General features: G+C 44.4%; 1 protein-coding gene across 6 annotated transcripts; it reads left to right on the top strand.

Annotated features, from left to right (window-relative positions):
* Positions 1-27,659, top strand: SMCO4 (single-pass membrane protein with coiled-coil domains 4). 6 transcript variants are annotated; one of them, XM_062639300.1, is made up of 3 exons: positions 1-155; positions 4,816-4,885; positions 26,577-27,659. In XM_062639300.1, the coding sequence occupies exon 3, from the start codon at positions 26,709-26,711 to the stop codon at positions 26,886-26,888; it is 180 nt and encodes a 59-aa protein (XP_062495284.1). In that variant the 5' UTR covers positions 1-155; positions 4,816-4,885; positions 26,577-26,708; the 3' UTR covers positions 26,889-27,659. The 6 variants fall into 6 exon arrangements, with proteins under 6 accessions (XP_062495284.1, XP_062495282.1, XP_062495285.1 ...); XM_062639298.1 differs by having other exon boundaries at positions 4,816-4,905; XM_062639301.1 differs by lacking the exon at positions 4,816-4,885 and adding an exon at positions 1,813-2,004.

Raw genomic sequence — 27,659 nt, 5'->3', positions numbered from 1 at the left:
GCGGGGCCGGGAGGAGCCTCCGGCGCGGCCGGGGCGGGCTGGAGCTGCCACGTCTCCTGCGCCGAGCGGCGGGGCAGCCGGCCCGCGCCTCGGCTCCACGTGTGGCGGAGCGGGGAAGTTGCCGGCGGCCAGCTCGGGCTGTGCCCGTCCCTCCGGTGAGCGCAACTCCAAGTGCGGGCGCTTGGCGGCCCCTCTGTCCTGAGGGAGGGCGGCGGGGAGCGGGCGGCGCGCTGCAGGGAGCGCTGAGGGGGGGCCGCGGGCCGAGCCCAGCCCGCGGTGTGCCCCGGGGAGCAGTGGGCTCGGCTCCCGGGAGGGCCAACTTCCTGCGGAGTTCGGCTCCGAGCGCTCCTCGGCGGCGGCCGCGGCTGAACCGGAAAGTTTGCAAAGCCGGTGCGGGGCGGCGGGGAGCCGGGGGGCGAGCGCGGGGCGCGGGGAGCCGCCGCCTCAGCGCGGGGGGGGGGGGGGGCGGTTCGCAGCGCGCCTCTCGCCTCAGAGCCCTGACACCGATCGCTCCGGGCACGGACCCCGCCGGGGCCGGTCCCGCTGCCCGGGGAGAGCTCAGGTGAGCCGGTGGCGGAGCGGAGCCGCGGCGGGGTTGGGGGGTGTGAACTGCAGCCCCTGGAAGCGGTGCTGAGCGCGGACGCAGCGAGGGCAGCTCCTGAGGAGACTCGGGGAAGACTTCAAGGGTTTGGTCTGGTTTTCCTTCTTAATTTCGGTTCACCCGTCGCGAGTACCGGGGAACGACCGAGACTTGTGTTTAAGCAACCGGTTGGGGGGGGGGGGGAACCCTCAGGAAAACGTTAAAATGGGACCCGGGGAAAAAAGAGAGTATCTTCTGAAAGTGAAAATGTGGCTTTTCTCTCTTATTTTAACCTCTGTGCCTTAATTTGTGTGTGTTTTGTCCATACAAACACGAGTTCGGTTCATAGTTCTTTGGTTCTCATCGCTGGTTACCTATAAGAGATTGGTTTGTTTTCTGTTCTTTCGAAACCGGTTATGGTTCAAACCATCTTTTAAAGCAGCAGGAATTGGATGTTCTCAGTCACAGAGATTTCCATTCCAAGGTCCCGATCCTGCCTGAGGTTTGTATGGTGTGGGTCTGCAGTACCACCCTGTGCTGGGACCTCCGGGGGTTCCGTGTTCCTCTCAGTTGTAAAGATTTGATTGTCAGTTGTCTTCAGCTTTGTTAAGGAATTTCCTCCTTTAAATAAACCAGAAACCTTGCAGGAATTCCCTGATGCCCTGTTAAAAAAAGTGAGATGAGTTTCTCATTAGTACATTTTTAATGACTTCCCCCCCTCTCTCTTAACTGCCTTTAAGTGGCCTATTTATAACATAGAGCCCTCCTAGACTGAAGTTAAGAAGAAAGCTGATTTTAGACTGTTCTCAGCCTTTGTAGACAGAATTTTCACAGATCTTTGTCAGGTAAATGAGCTGCTCCTTGTCACAGCAATGTTAGCTGCTGCTTTCCCTCGTGCTTTGTGGGGAATGTGGAAGGGACGTACCTATCAACTGGAATTTTGTGTGCGTCTGTCAAATACTCCTTATTGTATGGGAAACTCTAGGAACTGCCTGTTCTTTAGTGCTTCTTCCAGGGTGGACTTGCGTAAGATTCTGCTCCTCAGGGGGTTTTGTCAGAGCTGTTTGTCACGAATGCAGAGTGATACAGCACAGCACTGCAGACATAGGTAAAGAAGCCATTTACAGAGCTGGGCATCTTCGGGTGCTGCCAGAGTGGACATGGGAAAGCCGTCCTTCTCATGGGTCATTAGCACACTTAACACCCATCAGGGATGTGGTTGGTGTTCACAGGTCGATGGGACTGCTCTGTGCAAGACATCAGGTCATTTAGCAGTGGCCGCATTCCCACACCTCCTGTCCATGAAGCACCACCTGAGCTTTAACGCTGCACCAGAGCATCAGACTTGGGTGGACAGTGCCCTGTGTGAGGTGGCACAAGGCTGTTCCCCAGCTGATGGCTGTTTCCTTGCTGCTTGTTTAGAGGTGTGTGCAGTAACAGTGAGGAGTGGACTGTATGCCAGCCAGTCACTGCTGTATCTGTGTGCTAGCAAAATAATCTTGATCTTTTACTTTATTATTATTTAATCGTGTTTTCCCATGCATTAAATAGTGAAATGCTTTTACATATATATGATATACATGATGATTAGGTGGTAGGAGCTGGCTTATGGAACAGTAGATGGACTATACCCTAAGTCTTTCGGCCATAGCACTTAATATGTAATGTAATGCAATGCAGTTTCTGTGTTTGTTTTTGTTACAAATGTTCCCCCTCCACCATCTTTCTCTTTTGCCTGTTACTTTGAAGCCCAGCGAGACTTGTCCTGATGGGGTGTACACTACCAAGAAGCAGTGGTGGAGAGGGGCTGAAAGAATTTCTTCATTAAGAGTCCCAGGAGACCTACCCTGGTTCAGCAGGTAGCGCTGCTGTTGTGGGGACTGCACTCAGACACATTGATCCTTTACAGTGGCATCAGGGTTTGAGGGAACTGAGCACCAATTCGCTGTACTGAATCGGGCTGGGTTTTGCTTTGACTGTTACAGCTGTGTCCCAGCTGCTCCCAAAGCCATCTAGGGCCTTCCAGAATGGATCTGGCATCTCTTGATTCAACTATTTTGGTCCAGGTGCTCCAGAATAAAACTATCTCTGTCTTTGTACTAATCTCTGTCATGAGCTGCAAGATGCACCTATGGGCAGGTTGATGTTCAGTAGCATCCCAGTCTGGATCTCTCTGGTTTTGGATGGATTATGGAACTCCTATCACGCTTATAGAAATGTCCTGAGAGGAGATCTTGGCTGTTATCTTCTCTGGAGATTTCCTAGGGTTGTTTGCTGTACAGGGACACCAGAGCAATGGCAGAGCTGCTCTGTAAGACCACAAGTTCTGTAATCAGGTGGCATGTTTTTTTTCTACAAGGTAACAGATCCTGAGGGCCCTCCCTGATTGTGCCCTTTTTTTTTGTTCCCCTTTTGGTTTTGTTCCTTTAAATTACTGCAGTATCAACTTTCCAGTAAGGGCTCAGTAAAGCTGAGAAATTACCTTCCTTTCTGCCCATTATGGGAAAGAGTTATGTTGACAGATGTGGGCTGTGTGAGGATTTGCTGAGCTCTTAATCCTGTTTGTGGCTAATAGGCCATGCTAATGTGAAAGGCCATCTCTTTCAGTATATAAAGGTCTTAACTGCTTGCTACCTTAGGGAAATGTGCTGTTAAAATGCTGTAATTGTCTTAGCAGTAGTGGCAGGCCTTGAGTTTGTTGATGTAAAATGCAGCAGTGCAGGCCTCTCCTCCCTACTTTTTTCTTTTCTTGAGAAAGAGATTTTTACTTGTTAAAACAAACCCTAAAGTAATTGCTGTAGGCAACTGAAGAAGTAGGCTTTGTATGTTGGATGTGGCAAACAGCCAGAGATCAGGTATTTTTGAGCCCTTTAGGCACATCTATATTGCGCGGGGATGAGAATGTGTGATAATATTCTCTTTGTTGTCTTTTGCCCTAACACTGGTTTAGTTTTGGATTTGGTTTGGTTTTTTTTTTTTTTTTTTTTTGTCTTCTCCATCCTACTTTGTTTGAATTCTTGTATGCTGATTTTAGTTGCAAAGAAGCAAGTCACTTCATCATAGAATCACAGAATGGTTTGGGTTGGAAGGGACCGTAAAGCTCATCCAGTTCCAACTCCCTGCCATGGGCAGGCACACCTTCCACTAGAGCAGGTTGCTCCAAGCCTTGTCCAACCTGGCCTTGAACACTGCCAGGGATGGGGCAGCCGCAGCTTCTCTGGGCACCCTGTGCCAGCGCCTCACCACCATCACAGTAAAGAACTTCATCCTAATGCCTAATGTAAACCTACGTTCATTAAGTTTAAAGCCAGTGCCCCATGTTCTATTGCTACATCCCCTTTTAAAAAGTCCCTCTTCAGATTTGTCTCTTTAAAATGCAAGTTCTGTGCTTTTAGATGTCTGTGTGCCTCAAAGTTTCTGACCATTTTTGTCATTAGAAATCTCACAGGAATTCCTTAATTATTCAATTATTCCAAATTATTCTCTATTAAAGTTCTGAAAATATAAGCATAATGTTAAGTGTATTAACAACTTGACTAGACAGAGAAGTCTGTGCCATCAGTATGCTCCTCAAAACAATCTAGGTAAATAGTATGTGGTGACACGACTTCCCCTGCAGTTTCATAGGAGTGTAGAAAAATACCACTTTACACCCTGTATCATTAATGTATGCTATTTAGGCAGCTACTTTATTGAAGATAAGGGCTACATTCTTGGGATCAAAGGAGTTTCATTGTGTAGTTTGCTGGTGGGATTCTTTGGGGCTAAAAATCCTCTGAGCAAAGGAACTGCTTGTCTTCCTGTGTGCTAATATGCAGTATTAATGGCACTTGTGAAATAGGGACCTTTGTTCCATGTTAACCAAGTGTTTGGTGGAGGACATTGATAAAACCAGCCAATGAAGCTGGGTTTGTAGATGGAAGATGGAGGGTGATTTGTGATGCTGACTTGGAGTATGCAAGACACTTGATTTTTGGGTTTTTCTTGAGCAGAGGTTGCCAACAGTGCCAAAATACTTGTATTTTCACTTCTGTATTGAGTACTGTCTATAAGAGCTGCAAGAGAAGGCTGCTGCTGTGACCACAGTGTATTCTCTAATGGACTTATATGAGCCCAATATGAGGCACAATGAGCCAAAATGAGACACAGTAATAGGGAAAAGTCAGCAAATGTGTCAGTCTTGAGGAATGCTTTTTCTTTACACAGTTGGTAACAGTAATGCTGGGCTTTTGCAGGTCCTTTGCCAGGTGTCTGTGGACTTCCTGAGGTAAGGAAACTTAGAAAAGGAGCCTGACTGCATGCATGGTGGGTTCTGCTCCATTCAGGTGAGTACTGATCTTCTGCATTATGGCAGAAGGTCAGAGGAATGAGTGTGCAGGGTGTTGTGAAGTGGCCAGATGTGTGTAGCAGGAATGCTGTAACTCATTATTGGACTCACCATCAGCTGCATATCAGGCTAGAGCATGAACTCGGTGGTGCCTTAAGCTTTCGTGCCACCTAGCCTCTGATCTCCTCCCTTTCATGAGTCTTATTTTGTCTTGTTTGGATTGCACATGTGTTCATTAGACTTTTCCTAATGATCCTTTTCCTTGCACTATAGTGATCTGTATTTTTCTTTCCTATTTACTCCAAGCTGTTCTTTGTCAGTCGGTCTGATTTTATTTCTTTAAATTGCATCATTAGATTGTATTCCTTCTGTGCATCCCCCCGTGTTGTTTACATTTGTTCTTCCTTTATCCATCTTCTTCTATTTTTCCCCTTTTAACTCTTATCCTTAGAGGAACTCGGTTTACTCTTGGAGACCAGCCCTTTCGTATTGATTGCCAGCTGCTTTTATTGAAGCTCATTTGCATTCTCTGCTCTTATTGTGCCAGACAGAGGACTAGTGATTTTGAGTAAAGCTCTTTCCCCAAAGGCTTCGCTCAGAAATTGTTTCTGTATTTCACAAAAAGAGTGGGAAATAAAGAGCTGCATCAGTGCAAAAGCTGCTTCTGCCTAAGCCAATGTGTTTGCAGCTTTGTCACTTGAAGAGTAGAACTGTGGCCTGCCCTGCTGCAGGCACAAATGACTTCTCCAGGCTGAAATGAGCTGGTGAGGGGAGTACAGAATGATGTGGCCTCCTGTTTACTTATGTGGGCACCCCTGAGACTCTGGCAGTAACAAACCCAATCCGTTTTGATTGGGACTGTATTGTCTTGGTACTTCTGTTTACAAGCACTTGTGTAGCTGTGATTTATTGTATTTTTTCTATTTTCTTTTGGCCATAGGCAGCTCTAAAAGCATGTAGTAAGTGTAAAGATACACTGTGGTTAAGGAGTTGAGGTCCTGTGGCTGTGTAATAGTAAACTTGGAAAAAAAATGGAATCTGAGCAGGTGCCTGGCTGGGCTTTCGTGCTCAAAGTACTACCTGCCTTCAGATAGGCTCTTTGATAAGGGTCCTTGAGCCTTATTAATTGTTAAGTATAAAAACCTTTTATTCAGGCCGTGTTGATTTGGGCTCTGTATCATGCTAGAGGCATGGATAATCATGATTTGGATGTACCCAGCGTCAGAGTGTGGATCCATCTCCTCAGTCTGCTTTCTGTTTATAAATCAGTCTCTGCTTTTTTACCCAGTGTCAGTTTGGTTTTGTTTAACACCTTGGCTTTGCGTGTGCGTTTGGAAAGAAGTTCTCTGACCACAGTACAGTGCTTAGCATCAGGTCTGGAGAGGAGGTGTGCTGCATAAATCTGTTACTGAAACTCACTGATGTGCTTTGCCTCTGAAGTGTTTGTTCCTAGAGTGGCTGCTTACTGGTAGTTAGATGTCAGTAGTGTCTTGCACTTTATATAGCATTGTTGTGTCATGAAAGATCTTGTGCTTGACTCTGACACCCAACTAGAAGGATAACAAAAAGGAGGAGTTGTTCAGGGAAGCTGCAGCAAACAGCTTTTAGTTATAGAAGTGCCCCTGCAAACATAGCTTAGGTACATGGCTGTCATGATACAAATAAGATTCAAGATCCCTGAGCTTTTATTAGACCTTACTGGTGCCAGTATAAAATGTGGCTCTGAGCCTGGAGCTGTGCCACAAAAAGGCTCAGGGAATTCTCCTGTAATTGTTTGGTTTTGCTTAGAAACTATTACATTTACTGTGCTGGCTGGGTCTCACTATCAGCCCAGCACACGTACCATCATGGTGCAGCCTACTTTGGGTGGGAGTTAAACTCTAGCATAGTTTAGGATAGGAACTGAAGGATAAACATCCATCTTAAGTGCAAAACAACTCAAGTTTATTGAATTCCTAACTGTGTAAAGGAGTGTAGTTATACTGCTGTAGGGTATGTTTGAAGGCTTGGAGACCTAAAGTTCCTTGTGGTGAGGGACATTGGCATGGGGGAAAGGGCTGCATGTTAACTTCTTGCCTAATTGTTAGGGTTTGATACTGTTATTCAGAAGTCTTGATGCTGATTCTTGTTGCTGAATTGAGGTTATTTCAGCCTGCAGAGCAAGCCATAGCCAGTTTCCCTCCATTGTTTAAGTCTTTCCCACAGTGGTAAGAGAAATACTTAACAGGATGGGAAACAGTGCCTGTCAAAGGAAGATTTGCTCTGAAATCTGATAGCCTGAACTGTTTTTAAGTCTTTTATATTTCTGCAGGTTGAAGCTGACTTGCTTTTACTTCTTTCTGCTGGTAATAGAATTATAATAGAATTATCTATGATTCTGTGATTTATTTAGCATGTTAACTCATTGTACGGTAACCTCCAACAAACATGCTTTGGGTTGTTGTTTTTTTTTAATGACATTATAAATTGGGGAAGAGAAACAGAACTATTGTCTTATTGCTTTTCCCGTATCTTCCAGCTATAGCAGTGCCTTCCTGAGTGGGAGAAAGTGAGACCTTTTCTGTTCTGTGTCCAAACCGAACAAAATGCAGAAGCCAAATTGATTCTCACTCCTACTGTTGACTTTTCAAATCCTTGCCTTTGTTAATAACAGGATAGGTTATTACTATTGAACATGATGATTTTTATTATTTTTAAAGAAAGTTATTAAATTTAGTGTGTGCTTAAGGGAAGTTTCCAACACCCAAAGAAACCTATAGGAATAAATCTTAGGAGCACAAACGTTCAAATTGGTGCAGTCCTTCTGGACTAATAATGCCCTTCCTAACACAGATAGGGAGTAGCTATACAGTGCCTTGCAGCTGACCTGCGCTTCTCTGCCCACACTCTCAAATAATTAGACAGGAGTTGGAGCTTCTCTCTAAGCCTTCTGGCATTGTTATTTCAACACCATGCTCAATTTAAAATGCAGCACTGAGAGGCTGGCCTGTTTTAGTTCAGGTAGAGCACCAGTCTAACTAATAACTGCAGCTTCTGAACTGGAGCTGGTTTGCATCTGATCCTCTGGACAGGAGTGAGGAAGGGTGGGTCTGCCCGTGGTGTACCAACCTGTCATGCCCCATGACTGGTTCTGGTATATCAATGCAAGTGACAATTGGCTTAACTGTTTACTCATGTTCCTTTCCTCATTCATAGAATCACAGAGTGGTTTGGGTTGGAAAGAACCTTAAGATCGTCCAGTTCCAACCCCCTGCCATGGGCAGGGGCACCTCACACTAGACCATGTTGCTCAAAGCTCTGTCCAGCCTGGCCTTGAACACTGCCAGGGATGGGGCAGCCACAGCTTCTCTGGGCAACCTGTGCCAGTGCCTAACCACCCTCTGTATGTGTTCCTGGGATGCCCAGCTGCCATAAGGAGGTTAGTCTCAGCTGGCTGTTGTGACTCTGAAAAACAGCTGTGGGGTCTCTGTGTATGTGTGGTGGTGGGTTTGTTTTTAGTTGGGGAGAGGGGAGTTGGTTGGTTTGGGGGGTTTGGGACATTCAGAAGAAGGTACCTGTGCACTTGGTGCCTGTGGACGTCTGATATCTGGATGTGTTTTCTTGGCAAAGATTGGTTTTCCAATGCCTGTCGTAAGAGTGAAAAGAACCCCTAAAGCTTTCCTGCTTAATGCACTTCCTTGACCTTTTCAATCACTGAGCTTTTGCAAGGATATAAACCTGGATGTTTTACATATGCCATGTTGCTGAACTAAATGACAGTTTTGGCATTGCGAGAGCTACAAGCTTTGATGATAAATGCATTGGGGTTTTTTTGTCTGGGTAACTTTAAACTCTCTGCTGGGCGCTCCTGAAGGAGAAACTCAGTGTGAAGAGAGGTCTTCTGACAGTTTTGGCCTTAGCAACCCTTAGAAGCACAGGAGAGGAAGAATGAAAGGAAAGAGCCGCCGTGTGCAGAGTCTGAAGAATTAACATCAGTTCTTTTTTTCATATAATGTAAGGAAAGAGGTGACTGGAGAAAGAAATCTTCCCTTTGGTACTAGCAGGGAAGCACAGACAATATTTGAAAGCCAGATAAGGCCCCACAAGCAGCAGCAGCATATTACACTACAGAAGCTTTCTGGGCTGCGATCAGTGTTCTGAAATGTAGTTTGAGAAACAGCCAACAAAATAGGTTTTCCAGGGATTGAAAAGACTTCCAGTTAGTGATTCCTCCTCATCTCTGAGCTTCAAATGTGTTTGATAATCCATACACCTGCAATTCAAAAGTATTTTTAAGCTTAACGTTATTTTAATTAAAAAGGGGCATTATGGCAAGGTACTTCACATTGCGTTTGTGCTGAATAACATATACTATCTGAATAACTGACTGACAACTCTGCTATATGGCATTTAGTTACTGCTGGGTTTTGTGCCAAATGTTAGTTGTTGCTGGGGTGGGTTTTTTTTTGGTGTGAAATGAAGGGGTATGAGTTTTTCTCTGAATATTTTCATTCTGTGAATGTTTCTGTTCATTGTGTGAAAATAATACGATGCTGTGTTACTAAACCCAAGGAAAATCTAGGTTGCAGGCATATCTCACAGTGTCGTTGTCTTTTGTTTTCTCCCTGTAAGAATCACAGTAGATGCTGAAGGTTTGTTAAGCTTGAGGAGGGATATGGTTGCTTCCCAAAATAAATACTGTTTATGAAAGTTCATTTCAAGTTAACTCCAGGAGAGTGAACATACAAGGAGGTGGGGACAGAATGTTTTCTTTGGAACATACCTTTGCTAAGTGTATTTTTAAAGGTTGTTAAACTGTTTACTGCCTAGGAAACCGAGGAAGTCAAAGAGAGGAGGAGATTATGGACCTATCTGTTACTTCAGTGCTGTGGCGTTTCTATGACTTCCATCTCCTACACAGTTACAAGCTCTGCAGGAAAGGGATATGCAACTTGTGTTGAAAACTTTGAGGTTTCCTGTTTCTCTGAGCTTTCTGCCTGAGCCACTTCGCATTCACTTCGTATTTTCATGGCCCTGGAAAATCTATGGCCTCCCCTGCTCCTGACCACCCTGGATAGCCATCTCTTCCCTTCAGACTCGCAGTGCCAGCAGTGTCGCAGCATCAGCTATGTGCAAATCCCTTTGAATTCGACTGTCAGTTGTATTTCTTGCGAATAAAGTGTTGCTGTTACAGAATTCCAGGGAGCCCTGCATATGAACGTATCAATTATGTGTCAACACAACAGCATCTGTCGTTGAAATTGGGTATCATTTATTTGGAATCAGCATAGCAGAGATTTGGCTGACAGCCAGGGTAAAATATTCTACCAGAAACTGCTGCAACAGGAGCTATCTCTGAATTAATTCTCTGAAATTCAGGTGCTCTAACACCATCTTCTAATAAATTCTTAAGACATGAGGGACCTTATGCAAACCCCTTTCAGGTTCCGCATTCTTGTCTACTTTTATTTCTATTTCATGTCCAATTTGTTGTTGTTCCTGCTCTCCAAAGAGATACATGCAACGTTCTGGGATGTATACATCCTGTAATTTAATATCCTTTTTTGGCTTCTCATTCTCTATTCCAACACTTGTTTACATAAAAAATTTCAAATGAATGCAATCAGTGATGGCTTCTGTGGAGAAACGTTGCTTAACTGTGAAAGAGGTAGCGCTTTCAGAATAGGAGAGTAAGAAATTATGCCCCTTCTCTCAGGAAAGATATGTAGTTATTTGTTTGGGGAGCTATTTTTCCCTGTTTTTTCCTGATTAACTTGGTCTCTCCAATCTTCTTGCTTTTTCTTAAACCTTATCTAAGTAAGTTTCACATTTCCAGAGATGTGAGTGAGTCAAAACAGTGATTTTGGAAAGTCAGGGAACACTGAGTCCCTAGGATTTGTCACGGGCATAATTGCCATGGTTCAATAAGTGTTTTGGAGTACTTGTGGGAAATCAAAACTCAGATCGCTTTGCTTTTTGAATGATCCTAATCAGACCTGAAGGAGGTAAAGGAGTAACTCTTCTGTTCAGTGGTACAGCCTGTAGTAGTCAGCTGGTTGATTCCGGTACCTTTTTAAAATTGGAAACAGGAAGATCAGAATTGGAAAGCGTAAAATATGGTAGGAAGTCTGGAATATCCAAATATTTTCCTCGTGTCTCTTCACTGGGCTCCAGACATTCCCTGTCTCTTCATCAAATTAGTTTTTCACTTGCATGCTAAAGGAACTCCTTTCTAGGAAAGCATTAAGAGCAACACGGAGATGAAAGTAGTTGGAAGAAAATGTGCACTGGAAGAAAAGCTTGTAGGATAAAGATGAACCGGGTTTTTTTTTTTTAAGGTTTTTGGTCATGTTGTTGGGCTATTTTTTCTCTCAGATTTGAAGTCTTGTGAAGTTGAGTTTCTCTTGCGGGGGGAGAGAACAGTGAAAGGAAGGGAGGTCTGTTGTGTTGCCTGCATCGTAAATGGGTTGGTTTCTGTTCCGGTAGAAAAGAAATAATACATTTGGGTTAACTCTTAACTTCATCCTCTCAAAAGAAATCACACTTTTGGAGTTAAGTAGTGAAGCCTCTTCAGGAAAATCAGTGCTACCTTTGTTCAAGCTCCGTTTATTCAAGAGTTCAGCTTTGTCACTGCCCTGGCATACCTTGAATTTAATGATTAACCTCTTAGTGACTGCTGATGTAACTTTTGGCTTTCCATCTGGTACTTTATATAAGCATAAGCTAAGATGATAACAGAATGCTGTAGTAGAGCAGAATGTGCTATTTGAGGAAAAAAAATCTCTTTCCAAAATCCTGTATGCAGTATACATCAGCCACAGTGAAACAGAGGGAAGCCCATTAAGAAATCCGATTAGCTGTCTGCTCTCTAGATGAGTTAAATCTCTGTCCGGTGTGGTGATCCGTGCTAACTGGGGGCTTATCTGGTAATAGTGTGGTTGCCTTTTCTAGAGGTGCCTTCTCTTGCAGCTCAGCCTGGCATGTGTATTCATTTCAGCCACGTATAACACTGAATGTCGAAGTGATACCCTGTAATAAGTTTTAAAATCCTCTTCAGTGCTGAGCCTGGGTCTTGTTCTGTTGAGTTGCCCTTCCATTCAGTAGATCCCCTTGTGAGATCTGAAAGTGTCATGTAAGCACTAGCATACAAGAAGAGGGAGAGTCTGCTTTGTGTGAAAGCTGCCCTGAGAAGCGCAGTGTTAGGGTCGAGGTTCAAGGTAAAGTACTGTCAGGTACTAGTCAGTGAGCTTGCTCCAGCCATAACCAGCTCTGTAATTTTTTGCAGGCTAAGAAATCCACAGAATTTTTGGGAGGGAAAGATGTCAAAAGTAGCTTTAATGTAACAGCCTGTGAAGTGTAAATTGTTTTTCTGATAAAATGGAGAATGTTGAAGAAGAGCAATTCTAGGCTGTGTGGAGACCTCATAGCAGCCTTTCAGTATCTGAAGGGGGCCTATAGGGATGCTGGGGATGGACTCTTTATTAGGGACTGTAGTGACAGGACAAGGGGTAACGGGTTAAAACTTAAACAGGGGAAGTTTAGATTGGATATAAGGAGGAAATTCTTTCCTGTTAGGGTGGTGAGGCACTGGAATGGGTTGCCCGAGGAAGTTACGAATGCTCCATCCCTGGCAGTGTTCAAGGCCAGGTTGGACAGAGCCTTGGGTGACATGGTTTAGTGTGAGGTGTCCCTGCCCATGGCAGGGGGGTTGGAACTAGATGATCTTAAGGTCCTTTCCAACCCTAACTATTCTGTGATTAATTTCTGTAAAATACAGATCTGCTGTCTGCTGCATATCCATAGATATTTGTGTCCATGGAGAGACGTGGGTAAAACCTGTGGAGCACTGTAATAGCAACTGAAACAAGTAGCCAGATGGGAGCTGAACTTCCCATCAGCTCTTGCAACATGTACATAGTCCCATGTCTTTTGAAGGTCCCTTGTGCTGATAGTGTTGTTTCCCATCAGTGTTTGCTCATCTTTCATCTTTCCTTTCATTTGAACAGATGAATTTTGACTGTAGGTGTCCTGATGGTTGTTTTTTAAGTGCGGTACACTTTTTGCACTTTGATTCCATCAGGTTACCATGATCTTAAGCCAGAGCTTTCTGCTTTGTTTTGTTTTTCATTCTAAACTTGCTATCTGAAGTACATTTAATAGGTGTCCTTTCTGTCTAAGGTTTATAAACAATTTTGACCTGTTGCTACCATCCTGCTTTAGTGTGCTCTCAAGGAAAGTGAGCTGCTGCATATGGTGCAGTACCCAAGATAAAAGGCTATGCTTCTCCTTTTCCCCTTTAAAAACCTTCTTTGTGATTGTAGTTCTAGTTTCAAGGCTCGGTTAATTGAGGGGGGAGTAAATCTCACCTCACTGTTGGACAGAGGGGTAAGCAATGTTTGATGGTCTGTATGTACATAGGAGGAGTAAGTAAATCTAAGTATCTTCTGTTATCTCTAGCCCTCTGTAGGCAGGATGGTTCTTAGCATCCTGCTGGAGGTGATGCATACTGTCCCCGCATCCAAATGCACAGAATGTGCTTGTTGATTCTCTTGCGTTTTGGAGAGCCCATGCTCAAGGCTATGGGTGCATTACACTTGGCTTTAGAATATTCAGGTTCTGGACTGGTTAAGGCTCTGCACTAAGGGCTCTGTTAAATCACTGCCTGATTTTCTGTCCAGGTACTTGGTTTATTTGCCTCTCTCTCTCTGTTGAACCTCTGTCCCTTTTGTTAGTATCCCTGCTTCCTTCCAGTTCAAATTAGTGACAGTTTTTGAGGAAAATAACAGTTTCCTTTTCCTTTATGCCTGCACCACAAATTCAAAGGACAAAATACACCTTTTCACTCTTGGGAGTGAAGTACTATTTTATAGTACTGTCAGATTAAATATTGGGGTCGCTGAATCTACTTCTGGCACTGCAGATCTTGTATTGAGGAACAGCCTGTTTGGAGCAGTGTTTGCAAAACCATTTCAGTACATCTCGCTATTACTAAGCCAGTACTGCAACCTTATGTAAGCCAGTCTCCATCCACTTAACTCCAGGACAACTTGGATGATTAATATTTATATAAAAGCTTTTGTGTTTCCACAGTGAAATTGTCTCACTCTCAAAAGAAAAGGTGGCTTTTTCCCTGTTGACTCGGTGTGAAAAAGCTTGCAGAGGCTTTCAGCAGCACTGCATCCGAGACAGGCATCAGCAGAAAAACTGAGCTTGTCTTTCATTCGGTATTTCATTTTGTGCAATTGCTTACTCTGAGAGGAATAAAACATTTACATGTATATTAACCAGTGTTTGCCAGCTCTTGGAGTAAAGCCAGTTCTCTCAGGGCCAAACAAACACTCTGAGTGAATGAGTAATAATCTGCTATTGTCACTCCTAATTTATGGATGAGTAGATAGAGTAATGTTTGCCATTTTAAGTTGTCCTATTTGCTTGAAAGACTGAAAATCACAATTAGCTATCAGCTTGGGGTATCTATAGCATGTCTGCCCATAGCTGATGTACTCAATGTAGCTGTTGCAAAAGTTCGAAACCTCCCTGCATGATAAGAAATAATTGTGGAAGAGGATGAGAACTCATGAAGGTTACAGATGTTTTGGGACAGAGGCTGAAAAGATAGATGGCATTTCCTCTTTAAATGACATGCAAGTCCCTGTGTCTCGCTTGTTTTCTGGCCAAATCTGTATCCTCATCTCTCTCACATTAATAGAAAGTTAAAATCTGTGAATTCCCAAGGTAATGGCTATATTGAGCTTTTGTTGTTGACAGAGAAGTAAGAGGAGGATATGATACTGCGTACAATGCAATGATGTTTGCCTGTGTCTATGAGCCTTTAAATTTGCTTAGTTTTTCAGTGAAAGTGATTAAAACCAGTTTCAAAACTGTTTTATGTATTTCTGACCAGCTTTTCTCATCTTGGCAAGGTTGGGATGAATAGTAACAGCAACAAGACTTCCTTTTCTTCAGAAAGATGCCCATTTTTAATGGGAGCACTGAAAATCTTACCCTTGCAAAGCCCATATTAAATACTGCAGAGGCAAATAGCACAGCATCCCTCTGGAGTAGGAGTTTGAGGCATCAAGAGTCACTCTTGAGATGAAATTGACTCAGAATGTCCTGTGAATTCTTCCCTGAGCTCTCCTGGCTGGTTGTGGAGGAGTGTGCTACATCACACCTAAATACATAGCTGGGAGATGGATGAGCAGTATAAACCTCACTTGGCAGCCACTAAGAGTAAATAAACACAGTGCAGAGGTGAGACTGATCATTGCTGTCTGTCTGCTCTGATGGATTGACTCTTCCATCCACTTATTCCAGTCTTTATTTCACTTCATGCAGCTTTTCTTCCATGCACTGGTTTATCTTTCCTTTTGTTCTGCTTCTTTTCTTGCACACTGAGGGGGCTTTCCTGCTCTTTCTGGGTTTCATCATCTTGCTCACCTACTCGCACTGCACCACAATTTATGTATGTTTTTCTTTCCCCCCACTGCATTAAACTTTCCATCTGTGGTGGTGTTAAATGAGATAACAGCAAGAGCAATTGGTGTGGATGTTGTAGGTACCAGGAGCCTACAGCCCTGGGTGCAGCCATTAATATTCTGTCAGTAAGCTGTGAAAGACAGGCTCTGAAGAGATGCCTAAGGACATGATTCCTGAGTCCCTCTGAAAGGTCAGATGTGGGACTTCTGTACTGTGCAGCCTTAGCTGTCAGTTGGTGTTCACAGGCACTTTGATGAGATTAAAAACTAATATATCCCCATTTGGAGAGAAGGTCGGGTAATACGTGATTCAAACCCTGTGCCTACTGTGTCATGGGCAGGTGCCTTTACACACCCTTTCTTTGCACACCCACAGTTCCCAAACCATCCATGGGCCCCAGTGCTGCCTTGACTGACACTGTTATGGATTCAGGGTACAACCTGAAGTGGTTTGATTGTTGAGTGCCTGCTGTTTTGTTGGCATGAGGGATCTACTGAATATTCCAGGACGCATACTATTGAATGTGGCTGATGTGAACAATGAAGCAAAATGAGCCCTGTTTTAAAGAGCTGATCAGCAGCATCTCAGTAAAAATGGAGGGGGGGGGGGGGGGGAAACAACTGCACCACAAAACCAATGAATAAAGAGCCCCCAAAGACAGAAAATATAAACCTCAAAGATGGAAAAAAACCCTCCAACCAACCCACACAACAGCCTGGGGCAGTGCTGCTTGCAATTGCTTTAAAATGTGGAACTATTAATATTAATCTGAATTAATCTCTACAAAGTAAGAAAGATACCTGTGTAGATCTCAGCAGCAGCAGGTGCTTTTGCAGTATTATAAATAGAAAGCAATACAAATTGAGGTGCTTATTAAATCTGCCTTTATGATGCTTTGAAGAATTGCAGTGGAACAGAGAAGAGAAATTACCAGAGGCTCTGGGTTAGGAGGGTGACGCAAATAGCTGTGCTGCCAAAGGGAAGGGGACAGGAATCAGAGTAAGTGATAGACTTGCTCAGAACATGGTATCTATCAGAGATCTGTCTCTAGCATGGAGAGTTTTTCCAAGAGCTTTGGAGGGATGTGACTGACCAAGGGAGGGCTTAAGTTTTTTGGTCACTTTTAATACAGCATTGAATTATAATACATTTTCCAGCGGGTTGCACTGTAATGCTTTCTAGCAGTTGCATTTCCTCAAGTTTTTCCTTGTTTTCCTTTCCCCTTCCCCCCATTGACAAAAACTGCAGGAAACATCCATGTTTGGGAGATGGACTCGTTCAGAGATTTCTCTGCCCTGTTGGCTAAGGGCCTGGTGAGGCTCCTTCATGGCATCTCAGCATTTTCGGGAATCCTGGAAACACTGTAGGGCCTGTGCAGAGAGGAGCTAAGCTGAGGAGCAAACAAAGCTTAAAGTAAACCGGATCAGAGCAGGAGGCTCAACTGGCAGAGAGACTATTAAAGATGAACCAGAATTTGCTATGTTCTTTTATTTGAGATCCTTAGATTGATGTGATTTGGCAGGGAGCATACCAGGAAACCCTAGTGTGGCAAAACGGGTGCCCTGGGGAGCAGTGCATTGCCCTGTGTGCCAAAAATTGCCAAAGTTTGAACGTAGAGAAGCACAAGCATGCTTGCTGGTGGAGAGAAGCTCTGCAGTGGCACTCCTGGCCCTTCTTGTCTCAGTCTCTTGCACACAGACAGTGAAGGTTGCTGGGTTAGAAATAGAGATAACACACCTCCACATGCAGAACAAGGGAGGTCATTGTCACAGAGCGAAGTGGGGAAGGAAATGCGTGTGGACCAACAGGACGCCTGGCATCCATGCCCACATCTCCCTGGCACTGCATGTGTGGGCTTACAGGAGCTCAAGTGGCTTGTATGCCATACTGAGCACTTAATGTGTTCCACCTGTGGTTAGGAATTCAGTTGCATCCATATCATAGAGTCACAGAACCATTTGCATTGAAGGGACCTTAAAGCTTACCCAGTTCCAACCCCTGCCATGGGCAGGGACACCTTCCACTAGAGGAGGTTGCTCCAAGTCCCATCCAACCTGGCCTTGAACACTGCCAGGGATGGGGCAGCCGCAGTTTCTCTGGGCAGCCAAAAAAGACAACTTAAGCAGTGCATGAGCATGACTACCCTTGGAATAGTTTGGATCTGTTCAGCAGAGAATGATGCTGATATCCTTGCACTAAGCGTATCGGGGTCAATGCACGATTGTGTATCATTGGTGACTGAGAGCACTGTGCATATAGCAGATTGCTTTAGAAACAACCCGAGTGGAAAGGGAGGCTGTGCAGGAGGAATAAATGAGAAGGGAGAACATGAATACTGTTATGGAGGGGGATGTAACATTTTGTCTTGGTAAGTGCTTCAAGAGAAGGTCACTTGCACTTCATGGTGGTTGAACTATGGTATTGATCCGTAGCTGTTTGCTGAATGTTGTAGAGGAACTTCTGAGCCATCCTCTGTCTACCTGAGCTTGCTCATAATGGACTTTGTTACACACAAGGCTCCATAGCATTTGCTTTTGCTTCTGAGCTTTGAGCCGGTGTAAAGTGCAGTGCTGTCTGGCTAGGGTTTAAACCACGACAGGATTGTAAACAGGAGCACTAATAAATAGCAAGAACCAGTGTTGCAGAACTGATTGAGCAAAACAAGGCTGTGTTTAGGAGGTGTTTTTGCTGGGAAACTCCTTGGTTAGACTGTGCAAAACTTTCGGTCTCTGTAATTTTATTAAGTCTTAATTAAACTTTCTGTAATTAAATGAGTTTACATTAATGTCACACTGTTTTATGTGCATATTGACAGGCACTAACAGGGATTTGATCAGCCTAATCCAGCTATATGTAATTATGTGCTTTCTCCTTAAATAATCGCAAACAGAGCCTACCTATCATGGCAGGAAACCTGCAGCTTTATTATAATGTGGGATTGTTTAGTGAAATGTAATGAGGCCTCAGCTTTTGGCTGGGGAGTAAACAGAATGAGACTTTAATGAGCCCAGCCATAGGAAGAGAAACCTGCCCACCCATCCTGTGTAGCAAGGCCCAGTTCTTATCTTCCCCCCAAGAAAAGGTGTCCTGATTGCATTGTTGTCACACTCATACTGAGCATGTTTCTGTACTTTGACAGGAATTTGGGAAAGGTGCAGATTTCGGGCTGCTGGAGGAAGAGCTGTAGCTTAAACCTGCAGGGCTGTTGTAATGTAATGTGGAGGGGTGTGTTTCATTCACTCATACCTTGAGTATCCAGATCAAATGAGTGTCTAGAAGGCAACAGAGTTGGGAATAAAATCTGCCAAATGGCAGCACTGCATACGCTCTAAAACGCCTTCCCTGTTTAGAAAACAAGTAAGGAAGGGAGTAACACAGGCACCCACTCCAGCGATTGCGTTTGGGTTGATTTCTGTGTGATTTAGTTCATCTCCAGCGTCCTCCCCTGGCACGTGTACAAGCAGGGAGAGGCAGGCGTGGTGCCAGCAGGCTTTCCTCAGCCTCCTACTGGAAACCAGGCTTGCCAAGAGAAGCTGGAAAAACCAGAACTTCAGACTAGCCCTGAAGGGGGTGAGTTTGTGATCTGAACCCCTCACTCAGCGTGCTCTCGTGTTGCATCCAGCTTGCTTTCAATCCGTGAATACCTCCCAGTTACTTCATAAAATCAAACGGGAGGTGACACTGTTGGTGCAGTGGTCTTCGTTTTCCCCTACAGGCCTGTCTCAGGAGGGCTTCAGGACTCCAGGTACACATCCATCTTGCCTTTCTCCTGTGGCAGGTTTGTCTTGAACTAGAAGAGCAAGATTTCACTTCATGCCTTCTGAAGAAACAAACTGTTTCACAAATAGTTTGAGTCCAGCACCATCAGAGTGTCTGTTGGTCAGGAAGTACACACATTGTTCCTAGATATTGCCCTGGTATCTTAGAAGCTGTTCTGTCAGCTATTTTCTGTGGGTCAGTCCTGTGTACACCGTTCCCTTCTTGCTGCATGCACACACCCCAGGCTCACCTGTTGCCTTTGTGGGTTCTGTGGGTTTAGATTTAATGACCAATTCTCGCTGTGGGTATGGATTTTTCTGCCAGCCAAGCTTTAGCCTGGCCTGAATTTTCAGCACCAGTTTTAATGACAGTAGAATTATAATAAAGAGCAGTGACAGTCCCTCAGCTCTTCTGTTTGCATTCTGTAACATGAAGCTTCAGACCGGCTGGTGTTCCGCTGGGTGCGTGTCTTGGGGATCTGTTTCAAACACGTTGATAGTGATGCTGTACCAGTAGTTTGAATGGGAGAAGTAAATGACCAGACCCCACAGTGGATCATAGGAACAGTGTTTCCCATCCAGGTCATTGTCAGCTCGGATGATGAGCTCTGGTGATAGTTAAGCTCATGGTGTGAGTCAGCAGCCACAGCCCGGGTCTCGGGGGCTCATGACCTGGACGCAGCAGCGCTGAGAACAGAAGTGTTACTTTCACACTGGTTTCCTTTAGCTGCACCTTCTTGTAGATGCCTAACACTTGGGGTTGGTGTGGGAAAGCAGCATATACATTCTGAGGGGCTCTGACACAAGCAGCTCCTTCATTTGTATTTATTTATTTAGCATAGCTATTTAGAAACGGACTGAGTTTCCATAAATGCAGTGGGAAGAGGGATGGTTTGTATCCAAAGGACACAAAAGGATGTGTCTCAGGAGCAGCCGAGAAAATTGCTTTTTAAGAAAGCAGCTGAGCAAACGCATAATATCAGGTCATACCCTAGGTGTTGTAGTTTACTGCATTTATGTGTAAGATCCTCGGTAGTGGTATGGGTGGGGAATGACAAGCTCTTCTTTTCTGGCCTCCCATAGGAACTGAATCCATGCAGTGACACAAATTAGGTGTTTGTTTTCCTTGTGTTTATAAGAAACATTAGTCCTGTTTCTCCACTGGACTGCCTGTTTGCACAAGTTGGCTTGATGCTGGTTCTTCACCCGCAAAGAGGAATACAGGTTATTTATATACCTGTGTGCGGAGCAGAAGGATTTGCCTTTAATTTACTTCCTTTTAATTGCATTCTGGTGGGTTTCTTTGCTGCATTCAGGGCAGATAGCATTGCGCTCCAGTGCTGTGCGTGCCAAAACCACTGTCACCTCACCTCTGTTTAACAATGCCTTCCCAGCTGCAGAGATCCGTGGCTTTTTGTTTCTAACACAGATTACTCGCTCTATCCAAGTCCTCAGCATTGTGAAAACCGCATTGAAGTAGCTTTGTGCTGTGGTGGCCTTGTTCTCTCTGACTTTATGGCAGCATTCAGTGCTGCCTTTCATTTTCCAAGCGCTCTGAGTAGTTTGGAGACTTTCATAAGCCACATTTCCAGTAAATGTGATGTTGTAGTAATGATGGGTCAATTCAGATTCAGGTCTGTAATTTGAGGAAGAAAGCCACCACCCCTCACTACAAAATAATGCTGAACTGACTTCAAACAGAATCTTAATAGTCCCGTATTGTTGTGTGTGTAATTAAAAGCTTTTACCCTTGAAAGCAGGGTTGTTTTGATTTGCTGATCCTAATTTCTTGCTGCAGTCAAATAGACTTGAGGTAAATTTTCATGATAATAAGAATTGGCCTCATGCTGTAACGTGAAAATCCATTTTTCACAGAGCGAGACATTTTCTCTTAATGCTTTTCTTCATTTTTAGCACACTGAAATCAGGACAGTGTCACTAAAAGAGAAGATCTCAAGTTTAGCATCTCTTCAGGCTTTGCGTTCAGCTCTGCACTGGTTCCCCTGTGCAACTTGGGTTGAAGAGGACCAAACTGGGGGATCCAGAGCATGGGAGAGTGCTGAACCTGGAGTTAGTTGTGTGGCTGTTCCTGCAGAGCCCTCATGTGCGCAGGTTGTTTCATTAGGGGGTGGCTTGTACAGAGGCCATTTCCTTTTTGAGCAGGTGATAATCATTTCTCCTTGTTAGCGGTGGCACAGAGCTGTGCTTCAGGACCAAAAGGAATCATCCCGCAGTTGGAATATTCACTTTGTCATGAGGCCACTTTTGTGTTGCTGAAAGTGGGTTGGCTGGGGAGGTTTGAGGGGAGGGAGGAGGATGTGGCTGGGATTAAAGCGTTCTGTTAATCCTCTGGGCAGGCGTGCTGTTTAGGGTTCAGCTCTCTTAGTCAAATTGGCAAATCCCTGCTGTATCCATCTTTGTCACCCACACAAGTGATTACCCAGAGCATTTTGCTCCTTTAGAGCCTGTCAAATAATGAAAGTATTTTTTTAACTCTCATTTTACATTTAGTGTTTAAAACAGTGTAGCAGTTGTGTTTGAATGGGATGGAAATAGTACTGGACAACCACTGCTGCAGTTGCATTAAAACTGTTACAATCAAGCTTTTCAAAGCAAAATCTCCCTCTTTGGAGCCAGGTTTGTGTCTGACACAAACACAGGAGCAGGTTTAGCTTCTGTCTCAGTACAGGAGTTGGGTGCAAACTGGTCTAAGCGTTCACTGCAAATCATACGCAGGTAGCAGACACCCAAGAGGGTGAAGGTGTTCTTTAGAGAGGGCATGAGAATTGTTACTGTACTCTCTTAGACCTACCAAAACTGAAACACCAGGTTAAAAACAAGGGACATAGCTGGACATGATGGATGGATGGATGGATGGATGGATGGATGGATGGATGGATGGATGGATGGATGGATGGATGAAGGCTGCATGCAGAACTGAGGTCTCTGGAGACTCCAGCAAGAGCTTTGTACGCAAATATTCCTCTTGTGTAAATCTGTCCCAGCCTCCTACTGAAATGCTTCTTAAAAAGTCCCATTTAGCTGCATTTGTAAGCTGGCCAAATCACCTTAGAAATTGGTGACCTTGCTGATGCTGCTCTAGCAATGGCCAGACCTTAAAGCTGCAGGAAAGAAAATTCCACATCCAAATGTGGCATTTCACCTCAAGGTAAAATCATTTCTGGAGTAATGATAAAAAATATGGGGTAGCCTAAAACAAGTCTTGCCCTTAGTACCCAGGGTTTGTTTAACAGTATTACAGTTCAGTCATTTATTACAAAAGCCCCAAACATCTGCATGGTTTCAGAGGTAGGAAATAGCTTGTATCTATCATTTAGACCCCGCTTTAATTAAGGGTAGAAGTAAGAACGATCCTACTTCAGTCAACGTGTTGTTCCTGGCTTTGTGTCTGTTCTGCTGGGGCCATGCAAGCAGAGCACCCTGTGCCCATGGCCCCGGGGCTTGGGCAGCAGGGAACAGTCCTGCTTCACTAGTTCCCACGTGGTCCTTACCATCAGGCCAGGGAGTGCTCCTGTTGTAAGGATTGTTCAGCACGGAGTAGTAGTTCCTGCTAACCAGGCTGCCTTTTGCCCCTGGTGTCCCCACCTCTGCCTCTTTCCATCTCTTGGACTCTTCTTATACAGCAGCTGTGGCTGCAGCTCCCTGAAGCAATCAGCCCAGCAGCAAAAATAGGTAAAAGCTGATAAGTTTGTTCATTTTAGTTCTTGACTGATGCTGGTGTGTGCTGGTGATTGGGAACTGCTGGGTTTGGGGCTGTTCAACACTCAGATAATCTGGTAATTGTTGCTGCTTAGGTGTCTTGTGTCCTTTCTCGCTGCGGTTGGCAGGCAGTTTGAACACAGCCTGTCCTGGTTGCTGCTTTGTTGTTTAGGTTTATTTTTAATGTTTCGATAACATCCATGGCCCCAGGGGGTAAAACTTAAATGATAAAAATTAATTCTTGTCAGATTCATTGTTTGAATTTCAAGATGTTTTGCTGTTGCAGAAACGTTACAGTGTCAGCAGCAGGATCATGAGGCCAGGTTAACCCAAATTGCCTTGCAAACCCTTGTAATTTGGGATTTGGAGGAAAATTATTCAGCTTAACACCACTAATTCATGCTGGAAGGCTGGTGATAATAAGTTCTTTAGATGTCTAGACGTACGAGTACACTAAGTGCAGATAAGTGAAATCATCTGTGCATGTGTTGCATGTAGAAGGAGATGCAGAATTGCAATAATTTATACCAGACTGCCATAAATTCTGGCTGGGAGATGGTTGATGTGTTCTGAAGGGTATCAGCCCCCCAGGTTTCACTACAGCCTTCTGGTACAAAATGATCTCTGCTTAACCGTAGTTGACGTGCTTTAAGATGCTGGCAAGTGCCTCGGCATTGGTATGAGTGACTTCAGCAAGCCCACTGGTTGATGCTTTTAGGTTTTGGGGTTAGCTCTGCAAAAGCAGTTCAGCGTGACTTAACCCAGAAGGTAGAATGAAGAGCGCTTATATATATATAGGAAGCAAGGTGGATGATTGGTGAGGAGGGATGTCATTGCTGTAGGGGATGTCAAGGCAGGGTACTAATTTGTGATTTTTTTACTGTGTTGAAGAATGATGTGTTTAGGTTTGTCTTCAGTAGATGGAACTTCTTAGTGATTTGTTGATGGAGCACTGCAGTGTTAGAGAGAAGAAAGGGTGAGGCTCTGCCAAACGGATGCTTCAAACATGTATCAAGTCAACACTCATTTTCTTGACCATTGGAATGGTTTCTTTGTAGCCAGAAGGTTCCTGCGGGGGGGTGGGGGGGGGGGAGGAAGGAACTTTGCTATAGTGAATTTAATAATAATCTCATCACCCCAGGCAATTCTATTACCAAATTTGAAATTGCAAAATTCATAGAAGGAAGGTGAAGTTCCAGTCTCTGGTTAGTGCCAGGCTCCTGTCATGCTGTTGTGGACTACAGATACCCTGCTTCTGCTGGAGCCTCTTAAACTCTTCTGTTGCTATTCCTACAAATATCCCAGTGAAGCGAGTTGCTGATTTTCCTAGTTTGATAATTTCCAGCCTTGGCAGATGCTTGGCCCAGGCTGAGCCGTTAAGAGAAATGGGAATCAGTCTTAGTGAGATGTGTGCGGTCTGCGGCAATGAGCCCTCTCCTGTTCTGGGAGACTGGGAGTGGGAAGCTTGTGTTTGAGGAGCAAAGGTGAGTTTCCACTTCTCCTGCAGTGTGAGTTGGCTGGTCACGAAGGTTAGAGTGTGCACAACATTGAAGGACCTGCAGGAGATCACTTTCTTATTGCCCTTCTGAAACCAGTTTGCTCGGAGATGTTTTAAATGGGCGTTGCTAACTAGCCTAATGACACCCATCCCAGTGCTATAGTATTTCCTTCTCTCTTCAGGTGATTCAGCCTCAGGCACAGGCAGGGTGATCGCTGGCTGAAGGAGGATTTAGCTCAGTAACATGAGATTAATTTATTCTCACAGGCCATGCACACCACAGGGACTGAGACCCTGTGTAACCCTCGCTCTGGCCTGCTGTACTTCATGGATCTGTTTCTTCCTTTCCCCTATCAGTAGTTACTTGCCTTCCAGTGGAGTCCATGGGTGGCCGGTAAGAGCCTTGGCAGCAGAAGGGGATACCTGTGGCACTCTTACTCTGCCTGCACAACATGGGCTGTAGGATTTCGTCTTGTGTAACTGAGCACCGGATTTTAAGTGCTGTTTCATACCCACATGAACACAGCAGCATGTACAACATCCCAGACCTTTCCTGTGTGGAAGCGCTGTCTCTTGCAGTGATTGTCTAATCCTGGCAGGAGCCTCTGTGCTCATACCGGCAGCAGGAGCCTGGCAGCAGCTTGCAGAGATTCACTGCTTCCATTTCATGGTTCAGTTAAGATGAACCCTAAGGCTCATCTCTCTGAAAACTAGGGTCCAGTTTCTGTGCAAGTCCTTCTCTGCCAGTAGCAAAGCCAAGTAACCCAGTCTACTGGAAATGTACTTGGAGATTGATGCCAGATTCCCAAACTGGAGAGCATCAGCTCGCAGCTCAAGTGGTGCTGACATTTGCAGGAAGGCTTTCTCTTCTGAGCTGTCAGATGTTAGCTAGTGTATGTAATTAACTTGGTATAATTTTGCTTCAGAATGAAATATTCATTCAAAAGAGACTTAAAAAACCATGCTGATGTTTTTAATGTCTGGGTAGCAAGTGATGCTGTGTGGAGCAAGGCATACATTTATTGTTGGAGAGGTTAGTTTTCATGGCAACCCTGTTCATTACTGTGGCACACAGAAGTTCCAAAGGCTTTTACTGTCCATCACTTCTTAGGTCTTGTGAGAAATCTGAATACAACCCCCCCGACGTACATTAACAGTGGAGACAGAAAGCATTAGGAAAACGCTGCAGCCTGAAATGCTCTGGTTGTCTGATTACCCAAAAGGGCAAACATCAAACTTGAGTTTTGCACAGTAGTTGTTTTCTAGAGTTTGAAAATAAAGCTCACGACCAAGCAGGAGGAGAGGGCATGGAAAGGGAAAGGGTAAAACAGAGATTTCTTTTGCCTCTGCGGATATTCAAGAGTTAGCTATTAGAAGTGATAAAACAGCAAAACCAAACCAAAAGCCCACAGCTCGCAGAAGGTGGAATACCAAAAAGACTCTGCCCTGAATTGGTGAGAATTGAGGATTTGCTGAGAAGAAACAGTTATGAAAGTTTAGAAATGAAATGGTCCCATTTGACTGAAAGATGGAATGGGTGGTGTGTGTAGTTACTGCATCCGGTTCCCACTTACCTCCCTGTTATGGAGTTCACTGACCACTTCTGGTCTCTCTAAATCTGTTCTGTGTTTTGAGTTCAACACTGCAGCTGGCATTGTTTCTTCTTTTCCAGATGGTAGATTTAGATTAGATATTAGGAAGAAATTCTTTAGAAGATGATATACCAAGTGGAGCTGCAAATGGCTTTAATAAATAATAGAATCCCAGACTGGTTTGGGTTGGAAGGAACCTTAAAGCTCATCCAGTTCCATCCCCTTGCCAGGGGCAGGGACACCTTCCACTAGAGCAGGTTGCTCCAAGCCCTGTCCAACCTGGCCTTGAACACTGCCAGGGATGGGGCAGCCACAGCTTCTCTGGGCACCCTGTGCCAGCGCCTCAGCACCCTCATAATGAAGAATTTCTTCCTAAAATCTAATGTAAATCTCCCTTCTCTCAGTTTAAAGCCATTCCCCTTGTCCTGTCCCTACACACCCTTGTAAAAAGTCCCTCTCCAGATTTCATGTTGGCTGCTTTAGGCACTGGAAGCTGCTCTGAGGCCTCCCTGGAGCTTTCTGCAGCTCTCTCAGCCTGTCTCCATAACAGAGGTGCTCCAGCCCTTGGAGCATCTTTGTGGAACGTAACTGGAATGCATGTAGATCTTGTTCAAAAGAATTGTTTTCTTTCCTTCTCTTGCAGTTTCTTGTGCAGCCAACCCCTTGAAGGAGTAGGAATTCTTCAACCTCTTGTTTCAAAAGACTGTGGACTGTTTCCTGCTGTGTAACTCCCTTCTCTCTCCCATTTCAACGAACAAAAGACCCTAAGAGGAGGATGAGGCAGCTGAGAGGAAAACCCAAAAAAGAGACCTCCAAAGATAAAAAGGAGAGGAAACAGGCAATGCAGGAGGCCCGGCAACAGATCACCACCGTCGTGCTGCCCACACTGGCGATTGTAGTACTGCTGATCGTTGTGTTCGTGTATGTAGCCACTCGCCCAAACACAACAGAGTGATGCAGCTCCTCACACTCCCAGCCTTGGGGTTTTAACTGTTTTATCAAAAGCCAGAAGGAACTCCCTGCCGCTCCCGTAGTACTTCACAGAGGAACTTGTCAGCTTCTCACTCTTTCTCTCATAGGGTCCTGTGGAGCCTCTTTAGGAATGTAACATAAAACGTATTTGTGAGCGTGCCGGTACGTTTTATGGTCAGTTCTTGTGCCTTTCAGACTTTTAAAATGGTGTTTTTCTGAAATCCATTGGAAGCTCTAGATTGTAAAAGGAAATTGGGCTCTGCTATAAATTTGTATAAAATCAGCTTTCAGCTTTTATCACTGTTACGGATAATGTTGCCCCCATGAGCTCCTGGATGTCTGTTTCAGAACTTCCAAAGAAGTGCATTTCTTCTTTGTACTTACTGTCATATGAAGTGCTTTGATTCAGAAAGGAGATATTTATTTTTTGAATAAAAGAGAGAAGTCTTGGAATCTTCAAATTATTTTGCAAAGAATGTGACTTATTGTGAAAGCCCACATTGTGTAGTGATTTTTTTCATTAAACACACCAGAGTTCCCCTAAAAAGAGTTTCTTTTGCTGTGAGATGCCACCACATCAATTGAATTCTTCAGGATCTGCCAAAAGGAATCTTACAGAGGTTAGAAATGGAGGTTTCTATGAGTTTATGGGGAAGTAACTAACAATGAGTGATGTGAACACAGACAGTTGTTTATCTGAATGTTAAATATTTAAATCTGTGTAAGTGGCAATAAAAGATGATTTTGGATACAA

Source organism: Pezoporus occidentalis, unplaced genomic scaffold, assembly GCF_034315485.1.
Source record: "Pezoporus occidentalis ecotype Australia unplaced genomic scaffold, CSIRO_AGI_Poc_V1 ctg6, whole genome shotgun sequence".
NCBI lineage: Eukaryota > Metazoa > Chordata > Aves > Psittaciformes > Psittacidae > Pezoporus > Pezoporus occidentalis.
The sequence above is the reverse complement of the archived record's forward strand: the minus strand, read 5'-3'. Positions and strand labels throughout refer to the sequence as shown.